The sequence below is a fragment of the Carlito syrichta genome, unplaced genomic scaffold, assembly GCF_000164805.1.
Source record: "Carlito syrichta isolate Samal-C Ts95f unplaced genomic scaffold, Tarsius_syrichta-2.0.1 Scaffold314795, whole genome shotgun sequence".
In the NCBI taxonomy this organism is placed as follows: Eukaryota; Metazoa; Chordata; class Mammalia; order Primates; family Tarsiidae; genus Carlito; species Carlito syrichta.
The window spans coordinates 133,438-155,599 of NW_007258891.1; the positions used below are offsets into that span (position 1 = coordinate 133,438).

The 22,162-nt window shown below is 39.4% G+C and overlaps 1 protein-coding gene and 1 pseudogene across 2 annotated transcripts in view; both read right to left on the reverse strand.

Annotated features, from left to right (window-relative positions):
* Nucleotides 1-957: 957 nt before the first annotated feature.
* Nucleotides 958-5,840, reverse strand: LOC103274524 (annotated as a pseudogene).
* A 1,162-nt stretch (nt 5,841-7,002) lies between these two features.
* Nucleotides 7,003-22,162, reverse strand: part of PUS10 (pseudouridylate synthase 10) — an 87,702-nt gene continuing 72,542 nt past the window's right edge. For both annotated transcript variants that reach the window (XM_008071965.2, XM_008071964.2), the window contains exons 12-18: nt 21,865-21,921; nt 20,921-20,997; nt 20,771-20,826; nt 19,658-19,775; nt 13,617-13,759; nt 10,288-10,387; nt 7,003-7,478 (exon numbers count right to left, since the gene is read on the reverse strand). In XM_008071965.2, the coding sequence (XP_008070156.1) occupies nt 7,440-7,478; nt 10,288-10,387; nt 13,617-13,759; nt 19,658-19,775; nt 20,771-20,826; nt 20,921-20,997; nt 21,865-21,921 (590 nt within the window). In that variant the 3' untranslated portion in view covers nt 7,003-7,439. The remainder of the gene's footprint in view (nt 7,479-10,287; nt 10,388-13,616; nt 13,760-19,657; nt 19,776-20,770; nt 20,827-20,920; nt 20,998-21,864; nt 21,922-22,162) is intronic.

Below are 22,162 nucleotides of genomic sequence, written 5' to 3' on the forward strand. Positions count from 1 at the left end.
TCAACAGTATAGCTATCAGGTTCTGGTCTTTTCTTTGATAAGACTTTTTATTACTAATTCAATCTCCTTTTTTCAAAAAAAAAGGCTTAAGAGGCGTTTTAATAAATTGATGTTGCATTACTGCTCCATTTTTCAGAAAAATTTCAAATTTAAGATCTCCGAGTCAAATAAAAATGGTACACAAATTTTAAAATGTGCCTAACTACTACCTAAGATAGGCAAGGCTAAGAGCTCCTGCCAGACTTCAGCAAGATTGTCCTAGGTCTGTTAAGAAAAGCTGTGAAAAGCAACATCATAGACACAAAAGGGCCTTTCCGAGTTGTTCTTACCCAAGAAAAAAATGGAGGCAAGATAACACAAGATTTTTAAAAAACATACTAAAATGAAAATCTCTGAGAGAAATGTCTTCCCTAGGAAATGAAGGGGTTACATATGGGATATAACAGAACCATATGTATGTTGTCTGTGGCCTCTGTGGATGTTTTCCTAAATTCTCACCTGGAAGTGAACGGAATAATGAGGCTAACATTATCGTTGGAGTATGTTTGGTTTTCGTGGTATATGTGACACTGTCTCTGGGGTTGGGGGATGTATGGATAAGAAAGAAAATAAAACAGGATGGACAAAACAAATGAGATGATCAAGATGAATGGGGCTCTAACAGGATCCCTTTTGCCATGGTTTCCCCAGGCCCTCAACAATCACATCTGAGACTTCAGGAATGCGCCACACAGAATCGATCAGTTACACAACATACCACATGGAACTGACTTGTTAAATACTACCCCTTCCTTGCCCTCTGCCTCATCACACTCCCTAGAGTAGTACAGGCAGGGTAGGCCTAAGTATTACAAGGAATCCCTAGCACTTTTCCAGGGTAGAATTCTGGCTAGTCCAAAAGTGCCCTTCTTTTTAAAACTTTGAGAAACCAGAAGACACACTGCAACTTTATTAGTATCAGAAACATTTGTTTGGAGCAAATTCAGCTCTAGGAGCTGCACAGTCCAATGCAGGAGGAGTTTCAATTGCCCCAACACCTTCCATTGTAGAATCTTGGCCTCAGTCCAGTTGGTGGGGTCAAGGTTCCATCCAGCATCACAATGGCAGGCCCTAGAGGAGGTGTGCTACCAGCAGGCACAGGAGCAGGGTATGGTGCCTCTGTTGTTTATGCCCTAGCACCTCCCATAATCTTCTGGCCCATCAATACCACCTGCTCCATTGCATCAGGGAAGGTTCCTTCAATCCTTCCCGCTGCTGCTACAACATCTCTTCCGATTGCCATCACATGTCTTCCTCACAGTGCCTCTGCTCCTCCTCCTGCCTGAGCTCCAGTTGTTTTCATTTTTGCAGCTCTCAATTGTGCAGCTCTTTCATCCTCCAAAGTTCTCCTTGGCATCTCATCAAATCCTGCCTCATTAGCATGACCTGGTGCTGATGGAGGTGAGCAGTCCCCATCTCTCTCCAGTTTCTCATGAGCCTCCTTGACGTTGAGGTCCACTTAGTCCTGATGCTGCTCAGTCCTTCTACATCTCAGTATCTTTCAGCACATGGCATACTCATACTCAAAGGAGCCAGGCTGTGCATAACTGGGTGGCTGCTCTTGCTCCTTGTGAAACTGCTGGTTCTTCATAACCAGCTCTCTGGAAATTCCTCTTTGTCATCGAATTGGTCTGTAGGCTCCACAGTCACAGGACAGGGAAATGTGGTTAGTGGGAAGGAACCTTCACTGCATCTCTCCAGAGCTTTCCAAGCAGCTGGCTTCCTTGAGAACTCAACACTGACTTTTCCTAAGAGCTTTCTTCAATCAACCCCGATAGCTACAGCCCTCTCCACCTGACTAAAAACAGAAAAGTCTTCTTCTAGCAGTTCATTGGACACATACTAAGGAAGGTTTGGGACTGTAAAACTCCACTTTGGCAGTCTCCACCAGGGTTCATGTTTCCAAGTGGATAAAGCAAAAATCTTTATCCCTGTGAATGGAGACTTCACCTGTCTTCCCATTTTTCTCAGATAGTTTTCTCAGCTCCTCCTCAGTTATGTCAGAAGGAAGATTTGCCCACAAAGAGATGGCCTTATTGGGTGAAGGTCTTCTCTCCTGGTTTCCTAAAATTCTTCAGGTCAACCGTCAAGCCTTCATTTTGGCAACCTGTTGCCCATTTGCGGATCTGGGCAGCGGCAAAGGCGGCTGGTGTTGCTGGTGGTGGTGATGATAATGGTGCTTTCATGGAGTATGGTTTTGCTCTTCCAATTAAAAGTTTATTGCTCTGCATTTTTGTACTCTCAACTTCAACTGAAGACAGCAAAGTGCCTTGCAATCCTCTCTAACCTCAACTCTGGTCTCTCCGCAGATTAATGGTGACTTAATTTGCTATTAGTCTGTTCAAATTTTCTGTTTCTTCATGATTCAATCTTGGTGGGTTGTATTTGTCTGGGAATTTATCCACTTCTAGGTAATCCAATTTGTTGGCATATAATTGCTCCTAATAGGTTCTTACAATCCTTTGTATTAAAAAAAGATTTTCATTTTCTGCCTTCCTAACTTCTTTCCTGCCTGTCTCCCTCCCTTCATGAAAAATTCAGGACAAAGGCCATTTGTTCATTCTGTGCACCATACAGGTAGATGTTGCCAGAAAGGCAGTGGTGGTGGCTCAGGGTGGCAATACAGTGTAGAGCCTGAGGAAACCATCTGATGTCATAGGGAGAGGGGCTATGAATAACGAAGCAGCAAAAGAGACAGGTTATCTTTGAGGACTGAGGCTAATGGGAGCACATTTCTTACTGTCAAAGAAGAGAATAACAAATATGGAAAGAGAGAAAACTAGAATTAGGTTGGAATAATGTCATATTATATAATATTGGTACAAACTCCTATAGCTTTAAGTACATGTAGATACAGAGGGAAATAGGTGAATGTGTGGTATGGTGTGTGTTTCATATTTGTTCCTTACTCTGTTCCATGACAGACTTGGGAGCAGCAATGCCACCATAGCATTGAGCACATGTAGTGCCCAGATCTTGGTTTCTAAATACGATTTTCCAGTGAAAGAGACTTAATCTTAGAAAAATAGCCCATTCTAGGGATAGTACAGAGGAAACACAAAGATGAGCATGGAATGTCTTTTTATATTAGCAAGTAAGAACATGCTCAAAAAACGAAGGGGCCGTGTCTGTCAAAAGGACACCAAAGCCAGCTTGAAGAGGCTCCTACTGGTCAAATCCATTAGAAATCAAACTAAATATCATTAACAACAAATGACAACCCATCAAACAAAATAAGTCACAAGTCCACAGCAATATAAATAAATGAAGTAAACTGGAGAGAAGGGAAAGCTGTTTTAGTGGAATGCCAGCCAATAAATGTAAAAGGAATTATGGAATTAGAAAATCTATTTGGCAATAATTGTGGTAATAATTGGTTCAAATGAAAATCTTTAATGGATGCTAAAACTAGCGAGTGAAAGTTTGATGATCTGTCTACAAGATACTTATTAATCACAAAGAGAAAAAAATAGCACCTAAAAAGTGGAACAGCCTGGTAGATAATACTTTTCTTTTTTTGGGGGGGGGGTTGGAGTTTCACTCCATTGCCCAGGCTGGAGTGCAGTGGCACACTCATGGCCACCCCAGCATTGACCTGCTGGGCTCCTGCGATCCTTCTGCCTCAGCCTTCTAAGTAGCTGGAACTACAGGCGTGGGCTAACAGGCCTGGCTAATTTTTTATTTATTGTAGAGACGAGGTCTCGCCAAGTTGCCCAGGCTGGTCTTGAACCGGTGGGCTCAGGCAATCCACTCATCTCAGCCTCCCAAAGTGCTGGGATTACAGACTGAGCCACCAAGCCCAGCCAATAGATAATACTTTAATCAATTGATCAAAGTCAAATCATCAGTCACTGAACAAATCAAAACTGTGTGACTCCTGATAAGATGCAAGAGAAGTGTTCTATAGTACACTTGCCAAAAAGGTACAACCTGAATATAATAATAAGGAAACATCAGGCAAACCTAAACTGAGGAACAGTCTACAAAATAACTGACCTGAAATCTTCAAAAATGGTAAAAAATGAAAACAAAGGAAAGACAAACTGTTTCAGATTGGTGGAGACTAAAGAGATATAACAGCTGGGGATGGTGGCTTACACCTATAATCCCAGCACTTTGGGAGGCCAAGGCAGGAGGATTGTTTGAGGCCAGGGGTTTAAGACCAACCTAGACAACACAGTGAGACCACATCTCTACAAAAAATAAAAAAAAATTAGACGGGTGTGGTAGCATATGCTTGTAGTCGCAGCTACTTGGGAGGCTGAGGTGGAAAGATCACTTGAGCCCAGGAGGTCGAGGCTGCAGTGGACTGTCATCATGTCACTGCACTCCAGTGGGCCACACAGTGAGACTCTGACTGAAAGAAAAAAAAAAACTCTGCAAAGTGTGAGCACTTGACTATGTAGGATCCTGGCAGGTGAAACGAATGGAGACTATGGATTAGGTAGTAATACATCAGTGTTAACCTCCTCATTTTGATGGTTGCATTGTAGTTAAGTTAAAGAATGTCCTCATTTGTAGGAATTACACACTAATGCCTTTGGGATCATGAGGCAACATTGACTTAATGGTTCAGGGAAAAAGTTCTTTGTACATTTCTTGCAACTTTTCTGTAAGTTTGAAATTATTTCAAAATGAAAAATAGAGTCATGAAAATAATATTTTTTTCATAATAAAAAGGATACCATTTTTAGTCCAAGTGTGGTGGCTCATGCCTATAATCCCAACACTTTGGGAGGCCAAGACAATAGGATTACTTGAAGCCAGGAGTTCACGACCAACCTGGGCAACATAGTAAGATCCCATCTCCACAAGAAAAAAATTTTTTAATTACCTGGGTGAGATGCCATGTGCCGACAGTCCTATCTACTCCAAAGACTGAATTAGGAGGATCACTTGAGCCCAGGAGTTCAAGGTTACAGTGACCTATGACTGCACCACTGCACTCCTGGGCGTCAGAGCAAGATCCTGTCTCAGAAAAAAAAAAGGAGGGGGGTACCACTTTTAAAAACTCAGAAAAGTTACATCAAAGGTTATTCTCTTATGTGGACTTAAAAAACAAAGAATAATTAGCTCCAAAAGAAAGATCTGCCAAAGTAAGTTGTTTTTCTCTTACAAAATGGAAATTTAACTTCTAAATTTACTTCACATAACTTGCAAATGTAACCAGTTATCTTACTTGGAAATTTTTCACTTTACCAGCTTAATTTCTCGATATTTCCAGGTATTCAGAGTTGATGGTTTTCCTAAAATAAACCACAGACTATATCTGGGATAAAGAAGTACTAAGAAGTACAAGGAGCTCTTTCTCTAAGTGCTACGAAAAAGACTTCTAATTTAAACAAAGGTTTAAAAAAAATCATAAAACTAATTTAAAAATAGTTTTATATAGGCAAAAGGGAATTATAATTCTCTCATTACTTAATGTTCCTAGTTCTGCCTAAAACAAAAACCTACATTAATTTTTTTTAAAACCTTTGTCTCAAAATTATATGAACACTTGGAGTAACAATTTACAGCTAATGTTTACTCTTCACTTGAAATTTTGCATAATCTCAGGAATAGAAATTTAAGAAATAGAAGTCTTCTAGTTTCAATTTGCCAAGAAGGTTCTTCGTTCTTACATCTTGCAGGTCCACTAGATTCAAAGCCGAGCCGAAAGAAACATGCACAGGGCTGTCTTCTATATTTTTAAAATCTCTTTTGTAGTATAATTTCCCAGAAACTGAGAAACAACCACACAGAACTTCTTACCTTTTTATCAGAAGTTTATTTGTTACCTCTTTCTCATTTTCTGGCATTGAAAACAGTGAAATAAATTTGCTGTTATTTGCATGTGAAACACATGGTAAAGCAGTAGGCTGACTTCATGTCCATTAAACCATTTTCCTCATATCTAAAGTGAATCTTATTATCTATGATTTATGTTTAATATAGAGATGGGAAACAGTGAGCAAACCAGTACTATCCAAGTCACATATATTCTAACAAATGCTCAAACAGGTGATGGAAATTATACTTCAGTTTGAAAATGTCATGAGGTTCCCTTCTGAAACTCTTCTTTTAATGACCCAATCACTTTCTTTAGGTTTATCTTATTTAATTTTTTTCCTCTCATAATACCAACTGATGATTAACTCTTTGACAAATGGTAATTGTATGAGTTTGTATGAATTATACTTGGTCTATTTTTTGGTAAGCCCTTTGATTTGGTATCTAAATTCTGAAAATCAACTCTCACGATTACATGAATTTAAATGGCATCCTTAGGGGTCTCATTCACACAGTAATTGTTCAATAAGAGAGAACAAGAAACTCCAGTTCTAGTCCTTGATGTGGAAGTAACTAGCAATTTTAGATAAGTCATTTAAATTCTATTCTTTGGTTTCCATATGTATAAAATGGAGACAACATCCTATCTATCTTGAAAAGTTATTATTAATACATTTGTAATTGGATAATATATTGAAGTATTCTGAAATAATATCAGTTTACCTACATTTAGCAATCTCAAATTCTTAGCCCTGGGATTGAAATTATTGAAGGCACTTGTTTCTCTTTAGTTAAAAGATTTATGAAAGTCTCTTACCATGTTATGCCTCAATTTCTAAGGTTTCACTTTCCCTCCACAGGAAAAATGTATTGACAATTATAGATTGTCAAAATGGTAACTTGAGGTCATTAAGGTTTGTGACAAGTCACACTCAAAAGTATTTCTATTGGTAATAGCTTGGCTGAGGTTTACTTGGAAAAATATTGATGATGTAAGATTTGCATGTGATATCTTAGGATATTATGCTGCATAAATCTAGATATTACTTTTATTCAGATAATTTTAAAAATTTAGAACATGATTTTTTTTTTTCTTTATTTTCAATTTTGTTCTAAAAAGAGATGGGGTCTCACTATGTTGCCAGGCTAGTCTCAAAGTCCTGTCCTCAAGTGATCCTCCCACCTCGGCCTCCCAAAGTGCTGGGATTACAGGCATAAGCCACCACGCCCAGCCAAGAACATGATTTTAAAGGTGTTCGTCTCTTGTGGAGGGAAATCTTGCTAAAAGAAATTATAGCTTCTCAGATTAATAGAGAATGTGTCCTGCCCATGTACCTCTCTAAATGAAAGAATTAAAGAGAATGGTTTCCTTATTTATAGTTTGGTCTGTAGGGGTGAGAGAGGGAATGAGAAAAATAACAAGACACCCTTGGAACAATTTAACACAAAATATACACATATATAGATCCTGAGATGTTACAACAAATTAAAAAATATATAGATCAACATGATCCAAATGGTTTCCAAGACACCGTTATGGTGGGTAAACAGCCATTTCTACAGCGTATGCTCCACGGACGTCTCCATCATGCCAGGAAAACCCTACTCTTGGTCTCCAAGTTTGAAAGCTAGTCATCCAGTGCAGGTGGCCAGTCAACATCTACAGACTAAAAGGAAGAAAACAAGTCATTAAAACAGATATTAACACTCTGGGAGGCATTGGCAGGTAATGCTGTATACATTTAACGGTTTTCATATAATGCAACAAAAGAAATTGCATTAGGAAGAAAAGAGCTATGGAATACCACTCAAGTTCATTAATACTCTCAAATCCATTCTAGGAATTCTTGAGCCTAAGAGCTTCTGAATTAACTGAGTTGCAGTATTTGGTTACTCAACTGGTTATTAATTGTGACTTTTGACTGATAGAGAATACATTTCAATTTTTAAAATGTTATTTATGGGTAAAGTAACTAACACATTCAGGTGGCTACATAAATTTTCCTTTAGAAGCCTCAGAAACTTTTATTCTGATAATTTTTACTCTCCCACCTGGCTTTTAACAAATATTCAAATAGTCTATAAACCTCAAGACTCAAATACTCTTGTTTGTAACTTAGCAACTAAATGTGAAATAAATGATTACGAAAGATCACCTGGAACTAGAAAAGGATTAAGAATCTTTGCATTTCACTTCAGCAAAATTTTTGTTTCTTTAAAAATCTCATTCATCTACCTCCACTTACCTTCATTTTACCCTTCCAGAACAAAGCCTTGATCTTTGAGTCACAATGAAATTACAGTAATAAGCAGACTATTTTTTCTTCACATAAACACACACCAGGTCTATCGAAGCACACCTTATGTGTCAAAGCACACTTTATCTTAACTACCCTAGGGAACCTACATTAAGAGAAAGGGGTTTTTTTTTGTTTTTAATCTACTGTATCCATGGTTTTTATTGACATTTAAAGTTTAAAATCTGAATTGGTCACTGAAATTTTTTTCATTAATCAATGAGTCATTTCACACACCAGATTCAGAAAACTTTTTAGAAAAGCCCAATAACTATTCTTGTGTGTGTCCATCTTCTACAAATCTCAAGAAGATATTTTGGAAGATACTATATTCCGTTTCAGAATATAGTGGTATATCAAACACCCAAATATAAGTTTATGAGTGGTTTACCAAACTGAAAATTAAGCATCACTTATCACAATCTTGCCTAGGTTGAGGGCAGGGGAGAATAGGCACACTGTAGTGTTTGAAACCTCCATAGGTGATTCCAGCGGGCAATCAAAACTGAGAAACATTGGTCGGAGCCGTTTACACCCCTAAGCTGTTCTAAGAATTACAGTCAAGAAAGATTAATGCATTTGGGATTTTCTTTAACAGGAGACTGTCTTCCTCAAAATAATAGTCTCAGCTGGGCTCGGTGACAACCTATAATCCCAGCACTTTGGGAGGCTGAGGCGAGCGGATTGCCTGAGCCTGCGGGCTCAAAACCAGCCCGTGGAAAGTTGGTGAGACCTAGTCTCTACAACAATAAAGAAATCAAAACTTAACCAAGCGTGGTAGCGCACACCTGTAGTTCTGGCTACTTGGAAGGCTAAGGCAGAAGGATTACCGGAGCCCAGCGGGTTGATGCTGGGGTGGCTGTGAGTGTGCCACTGCACTCCAGCTTGGGCAACAAAGTGAGACTCCAACTCAAAAAAAAGAAAACTGTATAAATAAAACTCATGCTTCAATGCACGATTACAAAACTGCAGTGTATTTAATTTTGTTTCAAGCTGATATTGTTTACTGAACTTAAAATGATAAGAATATAGCCAGGTGTGGTGGCTCACTCCTGTAACCCTAGCCCTTCAGGAGGCCAAGTTGAAAGGACTGCTTGAGCCCAGGAGATCAAGACCAGCCTGGGCAGCATAGCAAGATCTCATCTCTGCAAAAAATATAAAAATTAGTTGGGTGTGATGGCATATGCCTCTAGCCCCCACTGCTTGGGAGGCTGAGGCGAAAGGATCACCATAGACCAGCATGTCCACACTGGGGTGACTGTGAGTGTGCAACTGCACTCCAGCCTGGGCAACAGAGTGAGACTCCACCTCAAACAAACAAACAAATAAAATAATAGTCTCCCTGAAGAGGCTTCAGGTGCTCTCACTGGCTGTCTTCAGGAGCTGGTGTAAAATCTAATACAAAAGCACTTGAGAGAACTGCTGAAAAGGGGTAATTTCATTACCGTAGCTGTTTTCACACTGGACAACTATCCTCATTTCTTTCCATAACTTAGATAGTATTCCCAAGTGCAAAATGCTAGCCTCTCCTAAGATATTTGGGGGCTTGGGGCAGGAAGAGACTTTCCTCCTAACTGGATTTTCATCAAGGAACACAACTTGTGACTCAACACCTACTGAAGCTCAAATGAAATATTATGGAGAACTGTCTGAAAGAACCATTCTTTTAATTACTTTAGAATTTAACCTTATTTCAGTTCAAATTATAAGAAAAAGCACTTGGACCACATCATAGGGGTCCTTATAAACTGCTTTTATTAATAATCATTGGCCATCCCATTTTCTACCCTTGTCCTGAACCTATATTGCTGAGTAGGTTGCCTTATATTTTTTATAAAACAAAACAGGTATGGGAATGAATTCTCTAGAGTACAAAGAATGTATTAAGAGTACTTACAACTTTATTTCCTCGCTTGGTTTAGGGATTTTGACCTGATGCCATATGTAAAGCAGAGTTAGTAAAGTAGCTATATATTTGCTAGGAATATAAATGAGACCTTGTAATTAAAAAAAACAAAAACCCCGAGGACAGTCCTTCCCCACAATACTATGCCACGTGAGATTTTGACCATTCTCAAATACCTACGAAGGTGGGTAGTGCTACTTGGTTTAAGGGCAAAGAATATAGTTTTGTCTCAATTCGATTTGCAAATGTATATTCCACAATAAAATGGTTTACCTCAACGTCCAGCTCCAGAATGTCTGCAGTCACATTCATCAGAGAGCCAATGTTTGGCTTGGTTCTCCCAAAGTCTCCATGTACAAACTCTTTAATGTAGCTGGGATTTGTTTAAGGAAAAAGATAGCAAGCAGTACCCACTGTTTGGTAAGGTTTGATGGGTGAGGGTGGAATAATAAAAGCGGTAGTGTTATAAAAGAGAAGTTATTTCTGAGCCCTAACTTGTGACATGCATCTTAGAAAGTAAGCTGTGAAAGTTGGGCTCGGTGGCTCAGAGTGTAATCCCAGTACTTTGGGAGGCCGAGGCAAGTGGATTGCCTGAGCCCACAGATTCGAGACCAGCCTGGGCAACTTGGTGAGATCTCGTCTCTACAATAAATAAAAAATTAGCTGGGTGTGGTAGCGCATGCCTGTAGTTCTGGCTACTTGGAAGGCTGAGGCAGAAGGATCGCTAGAGCCCAGCAGGTTGATGCTGGGGTGGCCGTGAGTATGCCACGGCACTCCAGCCTGGGTGACAGAGTGAGACTCCACCTCAGCAAACAAACAAACAAAAAGAAAACAAGCTATGGCAAGCTGGTTCCTATTGGCAGCCAGCATCAGGACCTGGGACCCGTGTTTACATCAAGCTCACCAAAAATCATAACTTTCTTTTGTCATTATAGCTTATCTCCAAGTACCAAGGGAACACTTCTTACATAGGACTCTACTGAAACCTTGACAATATTTACCTAAAGGATATGTTTTTGCCAACATTCAGTAAAAAACTCAGCATTATGTCGTATTCCGTAAGTCAGCTTTTAGAAGGAAATATGGGATAGAATTTGAATTTCAAAAAAATTTATTTCCAGATGATAAATTAAAAACTCAGCATTATCATATGCTGACATTATAGCCTCACTTTCTGAATGTTTATTCACTCTACCTTCACCACGTTTTGAATTAAGCATAAGCCATGTAATTATCTAGTAACTACTTTTTGCTAAACTCATAATTACTCAACAACTCATTCTCTTTCTCTCATTTTCTTTAAAGAATGCGCCTTCCGAATAGCAATGATAAGGAGAAAAAACCAAAAAGGCCCCAGAATAACCATTCAAACGTCAATATCTGTGTGGGTACAGGGGGGCACACCTCATCAACAAGGGTACCTGAACAATGCATATTTGTATACCTAACCCTTAACTGTATCCCCACAATTTTAAAATAAAAAATATGTTTAAAAAAACATTCAAAAGGTTCTTATTCATAGCTAGAGGGACGAGGTTTTAGTCAAATGAGCTAGATCAGTGTAGTGAGCAATAAAAATATACAAGGTATACACAAAATAAATGTAGTAAGTGAAAAACTCATACACTCTGTGTACAATCATACAGTATCTAAAACTTTATCAAGTATCTTTCTTGGCTAATACCTTAAATACATGTATGTATGTGGCTGGTTCTAAAAACGTCTTAATAGTATTGAAAAGACATTTACTTCTCCAGAAGACATTGCATTCCTCCTTGGCATGCCAAAACTAAAGGCAGGATTAGGTAAAAAGATTATTTGTTTAAAAATCTGTGATTTGCCCAGGTGTTTACAGTGACTCACACTTTGAGAAGCCAAGGTGGGAGGATTGCTTGAGGCCAGGAGTTCGAGACTAGCCTGGGAAATGTAGTGAGACCTTATGTCTCTACAAAAAAAATGTAGCGAGACCTCATGTCTCTACAAACATTTAAAAATTAATCAGATGTAGCCACTCAGGAAGCCGAGGCAGAAAGATCACTTGAACCCAGGAGTTCAAGGCTACAGTGAGCTATGATGGCATCTCTGTACTCCAACCTAGGTGATAGAGAAAGAAAACAATTTTTTAGATTGTGATATGAAATTCCATCCACAATAGGCAAATGTGCTTCAAACAACAAAGTTATACCTGTCCACTGGAGTCTAAATAGATCATCCCTTGATCTGAACTGCAAAATTAGAAGAGTTTAGGAGTAGATAACCTATACCTGGCTCAGATGAGTAAATCCAGGTCCTGAGGTGGGGCAGGGGAAGAAGAAGGAAAAGCACGTCAGTGGGGAAGGGCAGGCAGATTCGTTACAGCAATGCAGAGAATGGTATCAGGCAATTAAAACTTGCTTTTTTCCCCTTATATACATATGTATATCATGAGTTTTATACAAATTAGAGGGCATTTTATTAATATCACTTCATGCTACTGGAGTACAAGATGATACCAAATAAAAATCAGGAACACCTCTGAAAAGTAAACTAAAGTTAAGACTGTTGGAGCTCCCTGATATATTTTAATCAGTAACTCAGTTCTTATGCATAAGCCACACAAGTCAAATTAGGTTAGAATATGAACAAAAAGTATCAGCCTTGGATCATGGATATTTTAACTCTGAATCTCACCCTTTCTGTTCATAACACAGTCAAAACTCTTGGCAGTCTTTGAAGATACTGTCAACTAAGTTTATGTGGCTCAAACAAACTGAAACATTCTGGGTTTTGGGGTTTTTTTTTTTTACTAGTCATGTAGAGAAAGAATCTTCTCTGTTGTAATGGGCCACTCCCATTACAAATACGTGTGCACAGTGGCCAATAATGTTACCATCAAGATGTAAAGTGACCAGTCTCCGTGGCTCAGCCTGTAATCCCAGCACTTTGGGAGGCCAAGACGAGTGGACTGCCTGACCCTGTGCATTCAAGACCAGCCCAGGCAACTTGGCAAGACCTCATTTCTACAATAAATCAAAAATTAGTCAGTCATGGTAGTGTACGCCTGTGGCTCCGGCTACTTGGAAGGCTGAGGTGGAAGGATCACCGGAGCCCAGCAGGTCAAGGCTAGGTGGCCGTGAATGTGCCACTGCACTCTATCCTGGGCAATGGAATGAGACTCCAACTCAAAAAAAAAAAAAAAGACATAAAACAGTGCCATCCCATCTACAACTACCTATGTCTGATCATCTGGGGCAAATGCTTGAAACGGTAAAAATACTCCAATATGGTAATGAGCATGTGACTTACAAAAAATGTTGACAGCAAATTAATCAATCAAAAGTGTTTTCTGGGCATGTACTATGGGCTCAGCCCTGTGTACCACACTGTCACTAAAGGTGAAACACAAACAACTTTAAAACTGACATTAAACCTCAGGGTTTAAGATGTCATTTGAAAAACACAAAGTTCATGGGGGAAAAACACCTCAAACAAACAAAAAGCATTTTTCTCCAGTATAACCCTAATCCCTCTCAGACCAAGTTGAAGCTATTTTCTAGCGCAGCATTATCTCTCTTCCACAGGGCTCTGGTTAGATCATTGCAGTGCAGAAAGCGGAAGGATACGTTCCAGCCTGAGTTTTCAGGTGGAGGCGAAAATGATGCTCATCCACATAGTGTATCTCCATGGAGTGAATGGTACGCGTTCTCACAGCCAAGGGCCTCCGGTGAAGGACCCGCAGGGGTGTTTTCTGGTCGATCTTTAAGTCCTAGAGGGGAACATGATCCACAACCAGAGTCAGAGCTTTACCCCCACCTTCCCACCCCCACCAGGGAAGCCTGTCTTAACACCTCTTTTGTCATCCATCAAGCACAGGGATGTTTTCTTTAGAGCAGGGGCCCCCAGCCCTTGGGCCTCTGTTAGGAACTGGGCTGCACAGCAGTGGCAAGAGGGGGCAAGCGGAGCTCTGCGGAGGCATTAGAATCTCACAGGCACGAGTGAACCCCACTGTGAACTGTGCCCTCCAGGGATCTAGGTTGCGTGCTCCTTGTGAGATGATCTGAGGTGGAGCTGAGGCGGTGATGCTAGCACAGCACTGAGGAGTGGCTGCAAATACAGATTCCCATTAGCAGTGAGGTTTGACTGCATATCACCACCACCTCCCACCTTGTGGAAAAATTGTTTTCCACAAAACCAGTCCCTGATGCCAAAAAGGTTGGGGACTGCTGCTTTAGAGGACTCCATTTATCACGGTCAGGGTAGAAACTAACTAACGCTATCACAAATTGTATCCTTTAGGTTCAAACTAGGTAGGACGTCTCTGAGCCTAGTTCACAATGACTCATTTTCTGGGCCCCAGTCACCTCACCACTAAAAAAGGGTTTCCAAGTAAATGATCCTCGGGGTCCCTTTGGCATTAATATTTAACAAATTGGTTATGACCGTGGAGTTCTATCCTGTCCTTTGCTTCAACAGAGTCCTAATGGAAGACATTGTGCTTACCTTTGTTTTTCTAACCTGACAGAGTGACCTAACTGAGGATTTCAGGCTGGGTGAGAAATGTCTGGCTGCAGGAGGGGACCTCAGCACCACTTTTGTGTATGGGCACTTTGCATGGAGAACCATAGATTCCCTCAGGGGTTGTTTGTGGGGTTTTTGTTTGTTTTTGTTATACAGAAGGATATATCTGGAAAAAAATGCATCATTGTTTAAGGTGACACTTCAACATAATAATTACAAATAAGTGTGCACAATAGACCAGGACCTCTCAATACAAGGGGGAACTGGGAAAAACAAAAAACAAAAACCCGGAATTATTTTTTGGAGGGCAGGCCCCTTGTAGTACAGGCTTTCCTTACTAGGTAAGTGTTCTAGGAATCCATGGACATCAGCGTACCAGTTAGCATTGTGAGAGGTGCGTTCAGCTTCACTGAATTTTTTGGAGATTCCATCAACAAGTTTGCCATTTCATGGTGGGTAATTTACAAGCACACCTTCCCTTACCACGCTGAGTGTTCAGCAGTTTTTGACCAAAAGCAGATGTCCCCCATACCCCACCTTCCTATTAACCCTGTCTTGCCCCAAGCAACTATTTTTTGGTTCTCTGGATGAAAAAGTCCTCAAAGGGAAGCATTTTGCCGATATGGAAGAATTGAAACAAAAAATGGCAGAAGCACTAAGGCATTAAAATCAGTGAGCTCAAAACCTGTTTTGGGCAGTGGAAAAAGCATCTCCATAGGTGTATTGCATCAAATGCAGAATACTTTTAAGATTGACGTTTAAACATGCAAGAATAAATACACAATCTTTTATGAATAAATTCCTGGTTTCTTTTTTATGAATAAATTCCCATCGTATCTGTTAGCCTAGTTTTGAGTAATAATACTGTATATTTTTACCTTTTTCATTTTCTATTTTTTAGGGACACAGCCTTGCTTTTCTCACAATTAGTTCAAATTAGAGATTTTATGTCATGAGATATAAGAATTAGAGGTCAATACTGTAAACTGTTAACTAATTTCAAGTTTTAAAAATAGATATCGGGTACAACTAAAAATGAATGTAGTTTCATAAGAACTTAATTATCCTCAATTTCTTGTTGGAACAACTCTTCCTAATTTACATTATTTGTGAGTGCCCGAAGCCCTGCTAAGAAAAGAAAGTTTTCCGTCTGGCCTCCTTTCTATCAAGTTCTCCACCAGAAACAAAAAGCAAGTTCTGACAAAGACCACATTTGAAAGGGTGTGACTGCTTTTATCAGAGAGGTGAGTCAATGGCCCCTCCTAACTCTGTGGTTTTCGTGATTCTATAATTCTTTGATTTAAGAAGCACTTTGTTCTGATGAAATAAGCTGTCTCCATAAGGTCTGATTTTTCTCTGGCCGAAAAGACCAAAAAAAAAAAAAAAAAAAAGACAAGGCTGAATGAACTGCTGCTAAGTCATCTATAAAGACATGGCTCCACTTTAGAGTACAGAAACAGCTGACCTTCAAATGAACAACTATCTCATGAGTGCTCTTCTCACCTTGACAGTCACTCCTTGTATATGACCACAAGCCAATGAGTCAATGGAAATACAAACTGAGTTGCTATATCGCTTCCAACATAACTCTCAGATGAACACACATTCACATGTCTTCTTTGGGCTGTTTTTAGCTGACAAAAGGAAGTAACCTCATTTAGTCTTACCTTGCACTCGATTGTCCCTATACCACTGAATTATCAGAAACACCAAAAAATATGCACTCAGATTTTTTCTTAGAAGCAGTTGCTCTTTAACAAGAGGGACAAGTAATAAGTTTGAAGTGACTTTTTCTCAGAATGGGGAAGTTAGTTTTTATTTTTTGAGTAGGAGTCTCATTCTGTTGCCCAAGACTGGAGTGCGGTGGCATGCTCACGACCACCGCAGCCTTGACCTGCTGGGCTCAGGCGATCCTTCTGTCTCAACCTTCCAAGTATCTGGAGCTGCGGTATGCACCACCCTGTCCAGCTAACTTTTTGATTTGTTGTTGAGATGATGTCTCGCCAAGTTACCCAGACTGGTCTCGAACCCCTGGGCTCAGGCAATTCTCTTGCCTCTGCCACCCAAATTCCTGGGATTACAGGCGTGAACCACCATGCCCAGCTGTTTTTATTATCTTTATTTCAAAAAGAATATTTGAAAACTGTAAAAATGTTATTTGACATCGACTAGTCACATCAGTCTACTTGGGCGTTGGGCCATTAAAATAGACCCTTTCACCACTCCGTCCGTACCTATAAAAATTATCTTCTAATGAATTCATGCCATGGCTACCCCCAAACTGTGAATCTTTTTTTTTCCTTTGTTCTTATGAAATAGGCTTTTCTTATTCCCACAGCATTCTGAATGACTTACACAACACATGTGAAGGAATAAGGAAGTTTAAAAATGTGTTTTGCAATCTTAAAGATATCTGCATATAACTATATCCGAAAGGCCCAAAAAGTAGGGCCAAAAGCCAAAGGGTCTTAGATACAAAATCACAAAATCTAAAAACTGGAGGGGCCACTGGGGATTACCTAGTCCATCCACTCATTTCACAGATGAGCTTCTCCAAGCAGGTGAATGATTTGCAGGTTTTCACCAGAATACGCATACTATCGACATTTTCTTGCACTTTACCGTTTTTTTCATAATGTCATAGTGCCCCTATAAGTCAGAGATGTAGGCATATGTCTATCTTTTTTCCAACATTTTAAGGTACATTAATATATAAATCAAATAGGATCATATGCTGGTTTTGTTTTTTCAATAGCTGTATAATATTCCAATTTATTCTACCATTTCCTTATTAAAATGATATTGACTTTAGTTCCAGTTTTTTTATTGTTGTTGATGTTGCCACTTGGAACAAAGCCTTTAAACATTTTTGTATACATATTCTTATGCACTGAAGTTTTATTTCCACAGGACAGATTGTTGGCAGAAGACCAATATAGTTTAAATGTTTATAGTCATTGCCACGTTGCTTTCCAAAATGGTGGAAACACTACATTTCTACTGACAATGTATGCAACTGTCCTCCTCCTCCACTCCAGCTTGCGGATAGCCATTATCGGTTTAAGGGAACAAAGTGGCATATTATTACTTCAACCTGGAGACGGAACATCTTTTCAAATGATTCTTGGCCATTTGGAGCTGCTCATGTTTCAGCTGCTGACTTATATCCTTTGTTCATTTTAATCTATTGGGTGTTTGTATTTTTCATGATAAGTATAAATCTTATTTATGGCATCTTTTGTCACACAACTTGTTGTCTAGGAAATCACCCATTCGTGTATACACATATATACATGGGTGTGCTTAAATCATAACATATAATCATCCTCTCCAGACTCCATACCTTGTTTTTTTTCTCCCATTAACACTTACCAGGAACATTTTCCTATGTTGATAAACATTTATCTACCACATAATTTTAAAATACATATATATCTTTTTTTGAGTTGGAATCTCACTCTGTTGCCTGGGTTGGAGTGCAGTGGCACAATCCTGGCCACCCCAGCATCACCTTGCTAGACTCAGGTGATCCTTTCACCTCAGTCTTCCAAGTAGCCAGAATTCCAGGTGTACGCTACCATGCCTGGCTAATTTTTTTATTTATTGTAGAGATGAGGTCTTGCCAAGTTGCCCGGGCTAGTCTCGAACCAGTGGACTCAGGTAATCCTTTCGCCTCGGTCTCCCAAAGTGTGGGATTACAGGTTTGAGCCACCGTTCCCCGCCAAATATACATATATTTTTAGTCCAAGTCTCATACTGTGTCACCCAGACTAGAGTGTAGTGGCATCATCACTGCTCCCCAACATCCTCAACCTCCTGGACCCAAGCAATTCACCTACCTCATCTTCTCAAGTAGCTGGGACTAGCAACTAAGCCTGGCTATATTCTTAAAATTTTTATTTTTGTAGAGACGAGGTATCACTATGTTGCTCAGGCTACTCTTGAAATCCTGGGCTCAAACGATCCTCCCACCTCAGCATCCCAAAATGCTGTGATTACAGGCATGAGCCACCATGCCCAGCCCTACCACATAATTTTTAACAGTGGAATAGTGGCTGGGTGCAGTGGCTCACGCCTGTAATCCTAGCACTTGGAGAGGCCAAGGCAAGAGGATTTTGCTTGAGCCCAGGGGATCAAGACCAGCCTGGGCAACTTGGTGAGACCTTGTCTCAACAATAAATCAAGAAAAATTAACCAGGCGTGGTGGTGCACTCCTGTAGTTCCAGCTCCTTGGAAGGTGGAGATGGAAGGATCGCCAGAGCCCAGCAGGGGGAGGCTGTGGTGGCTGTGAGCATACCACTGCACTCCAGTCTGGGCAACAGAATGAGACTCCAACTCAAAAAACAAAACAAAGAAAAAACAGTGGAACAGTAATATTCCATGATACAGATGAGTCATAATATGAAACCTATTCCTTCTAGATTGTTATAAAACATTACATACATTGTCTATAGAAATGTAAATGCAATAACTATATGCATGTTTGTGCCCATTTCTGCTCATTCCTTGCATTTGAAACTAAATTATTTTTACAGGAAGAAATAGGAACAGGTAGGGAGAAATATGCAAATGAGCGGGCAGTCCTTCTACAGTGACATGTTCATGTGAAGGAAAATTTAGCATGTGCCAAAATATATGTAATTTAAATATATTTTCACATTTTTTTCATGTACTTAATCTCAGCATCCATTCTACTAAGTAAGCACTACTTTGTATTTATTTTTACAGATGACCAAATATAATCACATTGCTGAGTGTTTTCTATGTGCTAGGTATTGTTCTAAGTGTTTTATATAACTAAACTCATTTAATTCTTTCAACAGATTTTCTAGATGAAGAAACTAAAACATGAGGAGTTTAAGTCACTTGTCAAAGTCACATGACTAAGAAACACAGACCCAGGACTTGCACCCAGGCACTCTGTCTTCAGAGTCGGACACTCCATCGCTGGTCACACTGCCTCTCCAGTGGGTTAGGTGAATTGCCCAGTCGTTCAACTAGGAAATGGCAAAGCAGGATATGAACTCAGGTCTCATACAGTCCAAAGCCCATGCTCTATGACTTTCTGGTAAGAAACTAGAAGACAATAGACTCTTTTATAGGCAATAGAAAAATAAAATAAAGAGAATAAGGGCACTGAGACTACCTTTATGTCATTTAGGAATTCAATGTCTTTCTTCTGTATTGCTTCATTTGTCCATATTAAGGCACTATAGGTTTTGGTCTTTTCTTCTTCTCCTTCTTTCATATGTCCTATTGCCTCCCTAAACAAAAACAATTTTTTAAAGTTTGTCTGAATATATATATATAATACACATAAGCCTTGTCCCAAATTTCCCTTTCTTTAAAAATAGCTTTAATGAGATATCATTTACGTATGATTTCCCTGTTTTAACTGTACAACTCAGTGATTTTTAGTATTTTCAGAGTTGTACAGCTATTACCACAATCTAGTTTTAGAGTACTTTCATCACCCCAAAAAAAGAAACTTTGTGCCCATTAATAGAACTTCCCATGCTCCTTTTCCCCCAGCCCTAGACAACAATTAATTGACTTTCCGTCTCTATAGATCTTTCTATTCTGAACATTTCCTATAGAATGAAATCATACAGTATGTGCTTTTTGGTGACTGGAAGACATTTCATAATGTCTTAAAGTTCATCTGTGTTGTAGCATGTGTCTCTACTTCCTCTTATTACCAAATAATATTCCATTGTATGGAGACCCCACATTTTTTTATCCATAGACATTTGTATAGTTTCTACTTCTTTATTATTGTGATTAATGCTGCTATGAATATTCACATACAAGTCTCTGTGTGGATGTAAGTTTTCATTTTTCTCGCATACACTATGTAGAAATAGAATTGCTGGTCCTATGTTTAACCTCTGGGGAAAATGCCAAACTTTTCCAAAGTGACTGCACTTACAATCCCACCAGCAATGTATTAAGGGTTACAATTTCTCCGTATTTTTGCCAGCACTTATAATTTTCTGTCTTTCTGATGATGCCATCCTAGAGAGTGTGAAGTGGAATCTCACTGGTTTTGATTTACATTTCCTTATGACTAATGATGTTGAGCATTTTTTCTTATGTTCATTGGTTATTCCTAAGTAGAGAATCTCTACTGATCACTTCCCCATTTTTAATTGAATCATTAGGGTTCATTATATACTCAGGATGCAATTCTTTTATCAGTTATATGACCTGCAATGAAAAACTTCTCTTTTGACATCATCTCCAGTGAGCCTACTCTTACCTTGTGACAAGCTGCAAGTCACGTACTTGGATTTTGTTAGATGAGCTATTAATTTTCTGTAGTAGCAAAAAAAGGAAAAACAATTAGCAGCTCTAGATCAGTTACAGAGTTGCAGAAACATGACGATTTCCATGTCATGAAGTGGTTTACCTGCTGAAGTTCCTTAATTTCTTGTGAAGTGAAATGTACTCTATGAGGATTCACCAGCTCAATTGCAAAGGGCCTTCCTGGCAGCACACACCCCGTCATGAAACAGAAACGTGTTGATGGAGTTAACATTTGGGCTAATGCAAGAGGGTTAGGAGGTGTGAAAAACGGGTTGAGCTCTAGAGGACTGAAAGTTTAATAGCATGACTACATCTGGGGGAGGGAAGAATGTGTGAAAAGAATCAAGGGGCTTTTTGGGGGGCAAGGGGACTGCTAAACCCCAACATGGGCAATATGTGAAAATGACTGCTTTCCCAAAGGTCCATGAACAAACCTGTGTTAATTACAAAATAAAACTCAAACAACCACTGATTAACTTGGTTACGAGAATGTAATGTTGTCACATGCAGCAATGCCCTGTTGAAATTCATCCTTCCTTGCCTGATCCACTAGTGAAATGGAAAAGCTGTGATTCCATGAGAGGAAAGGACCATAACTCTTCAACTAGCTCAGCGTTAACCCTCATCATCTTTCTGATAATGCCACAAGGTAGAATGAGAAATATGAAGGCCAAGAGAACAGAATCACTTTTTAGATGAAGATTTACATTTTTTAAAAACTGTACTAGTACTCCTGTAATGTAATTAAATGGAACAATTAACACCAAACTTTTAGAAAATAGAAGTCAGGCACCTCCTTGTTAATACACATGAAAGTTCCTTATAATCTACAAATATGCAGTAAGGATGGCCTCTGAAGAAATTACTCCTGTTGAGACATATATAATTTCTAAAGGCAGCTCCATAATCCACAAAGCTCACTCGCTTGGAGAAGTTCTGGGCCCTGCTCACTCTGGTTATGCCTAAGTGACTATGGTAAGCCTGCTGTCTGGAAAGGGTAGCAATCGGAAAGTTAGTTCTTATCAGGTGATACTGTTGCAATCTTACCATTTCCTAATGTTCTCACATCTACATCTTCTCTTCCAGAGGATGAAAAATTAAAACCTTTGGAAAGCAGATAAACAAAAAAAAAAATCAGGGACATAATAGCCCTAAGATATTTGTTTCCAACCTTTGGTAGAAACCCAATCGAAGGTCTTGAAAAATCTACAGAGAACCCCGAGGGACAGTCATCATCCCACTCTAATCTCAATCTCTACCAAAAATAGTAATGATAGCAATTGACACCATTTATTGAGCACTTATTATATGCCGGGCATTGGGCTAAAAATTATGCATACATTAT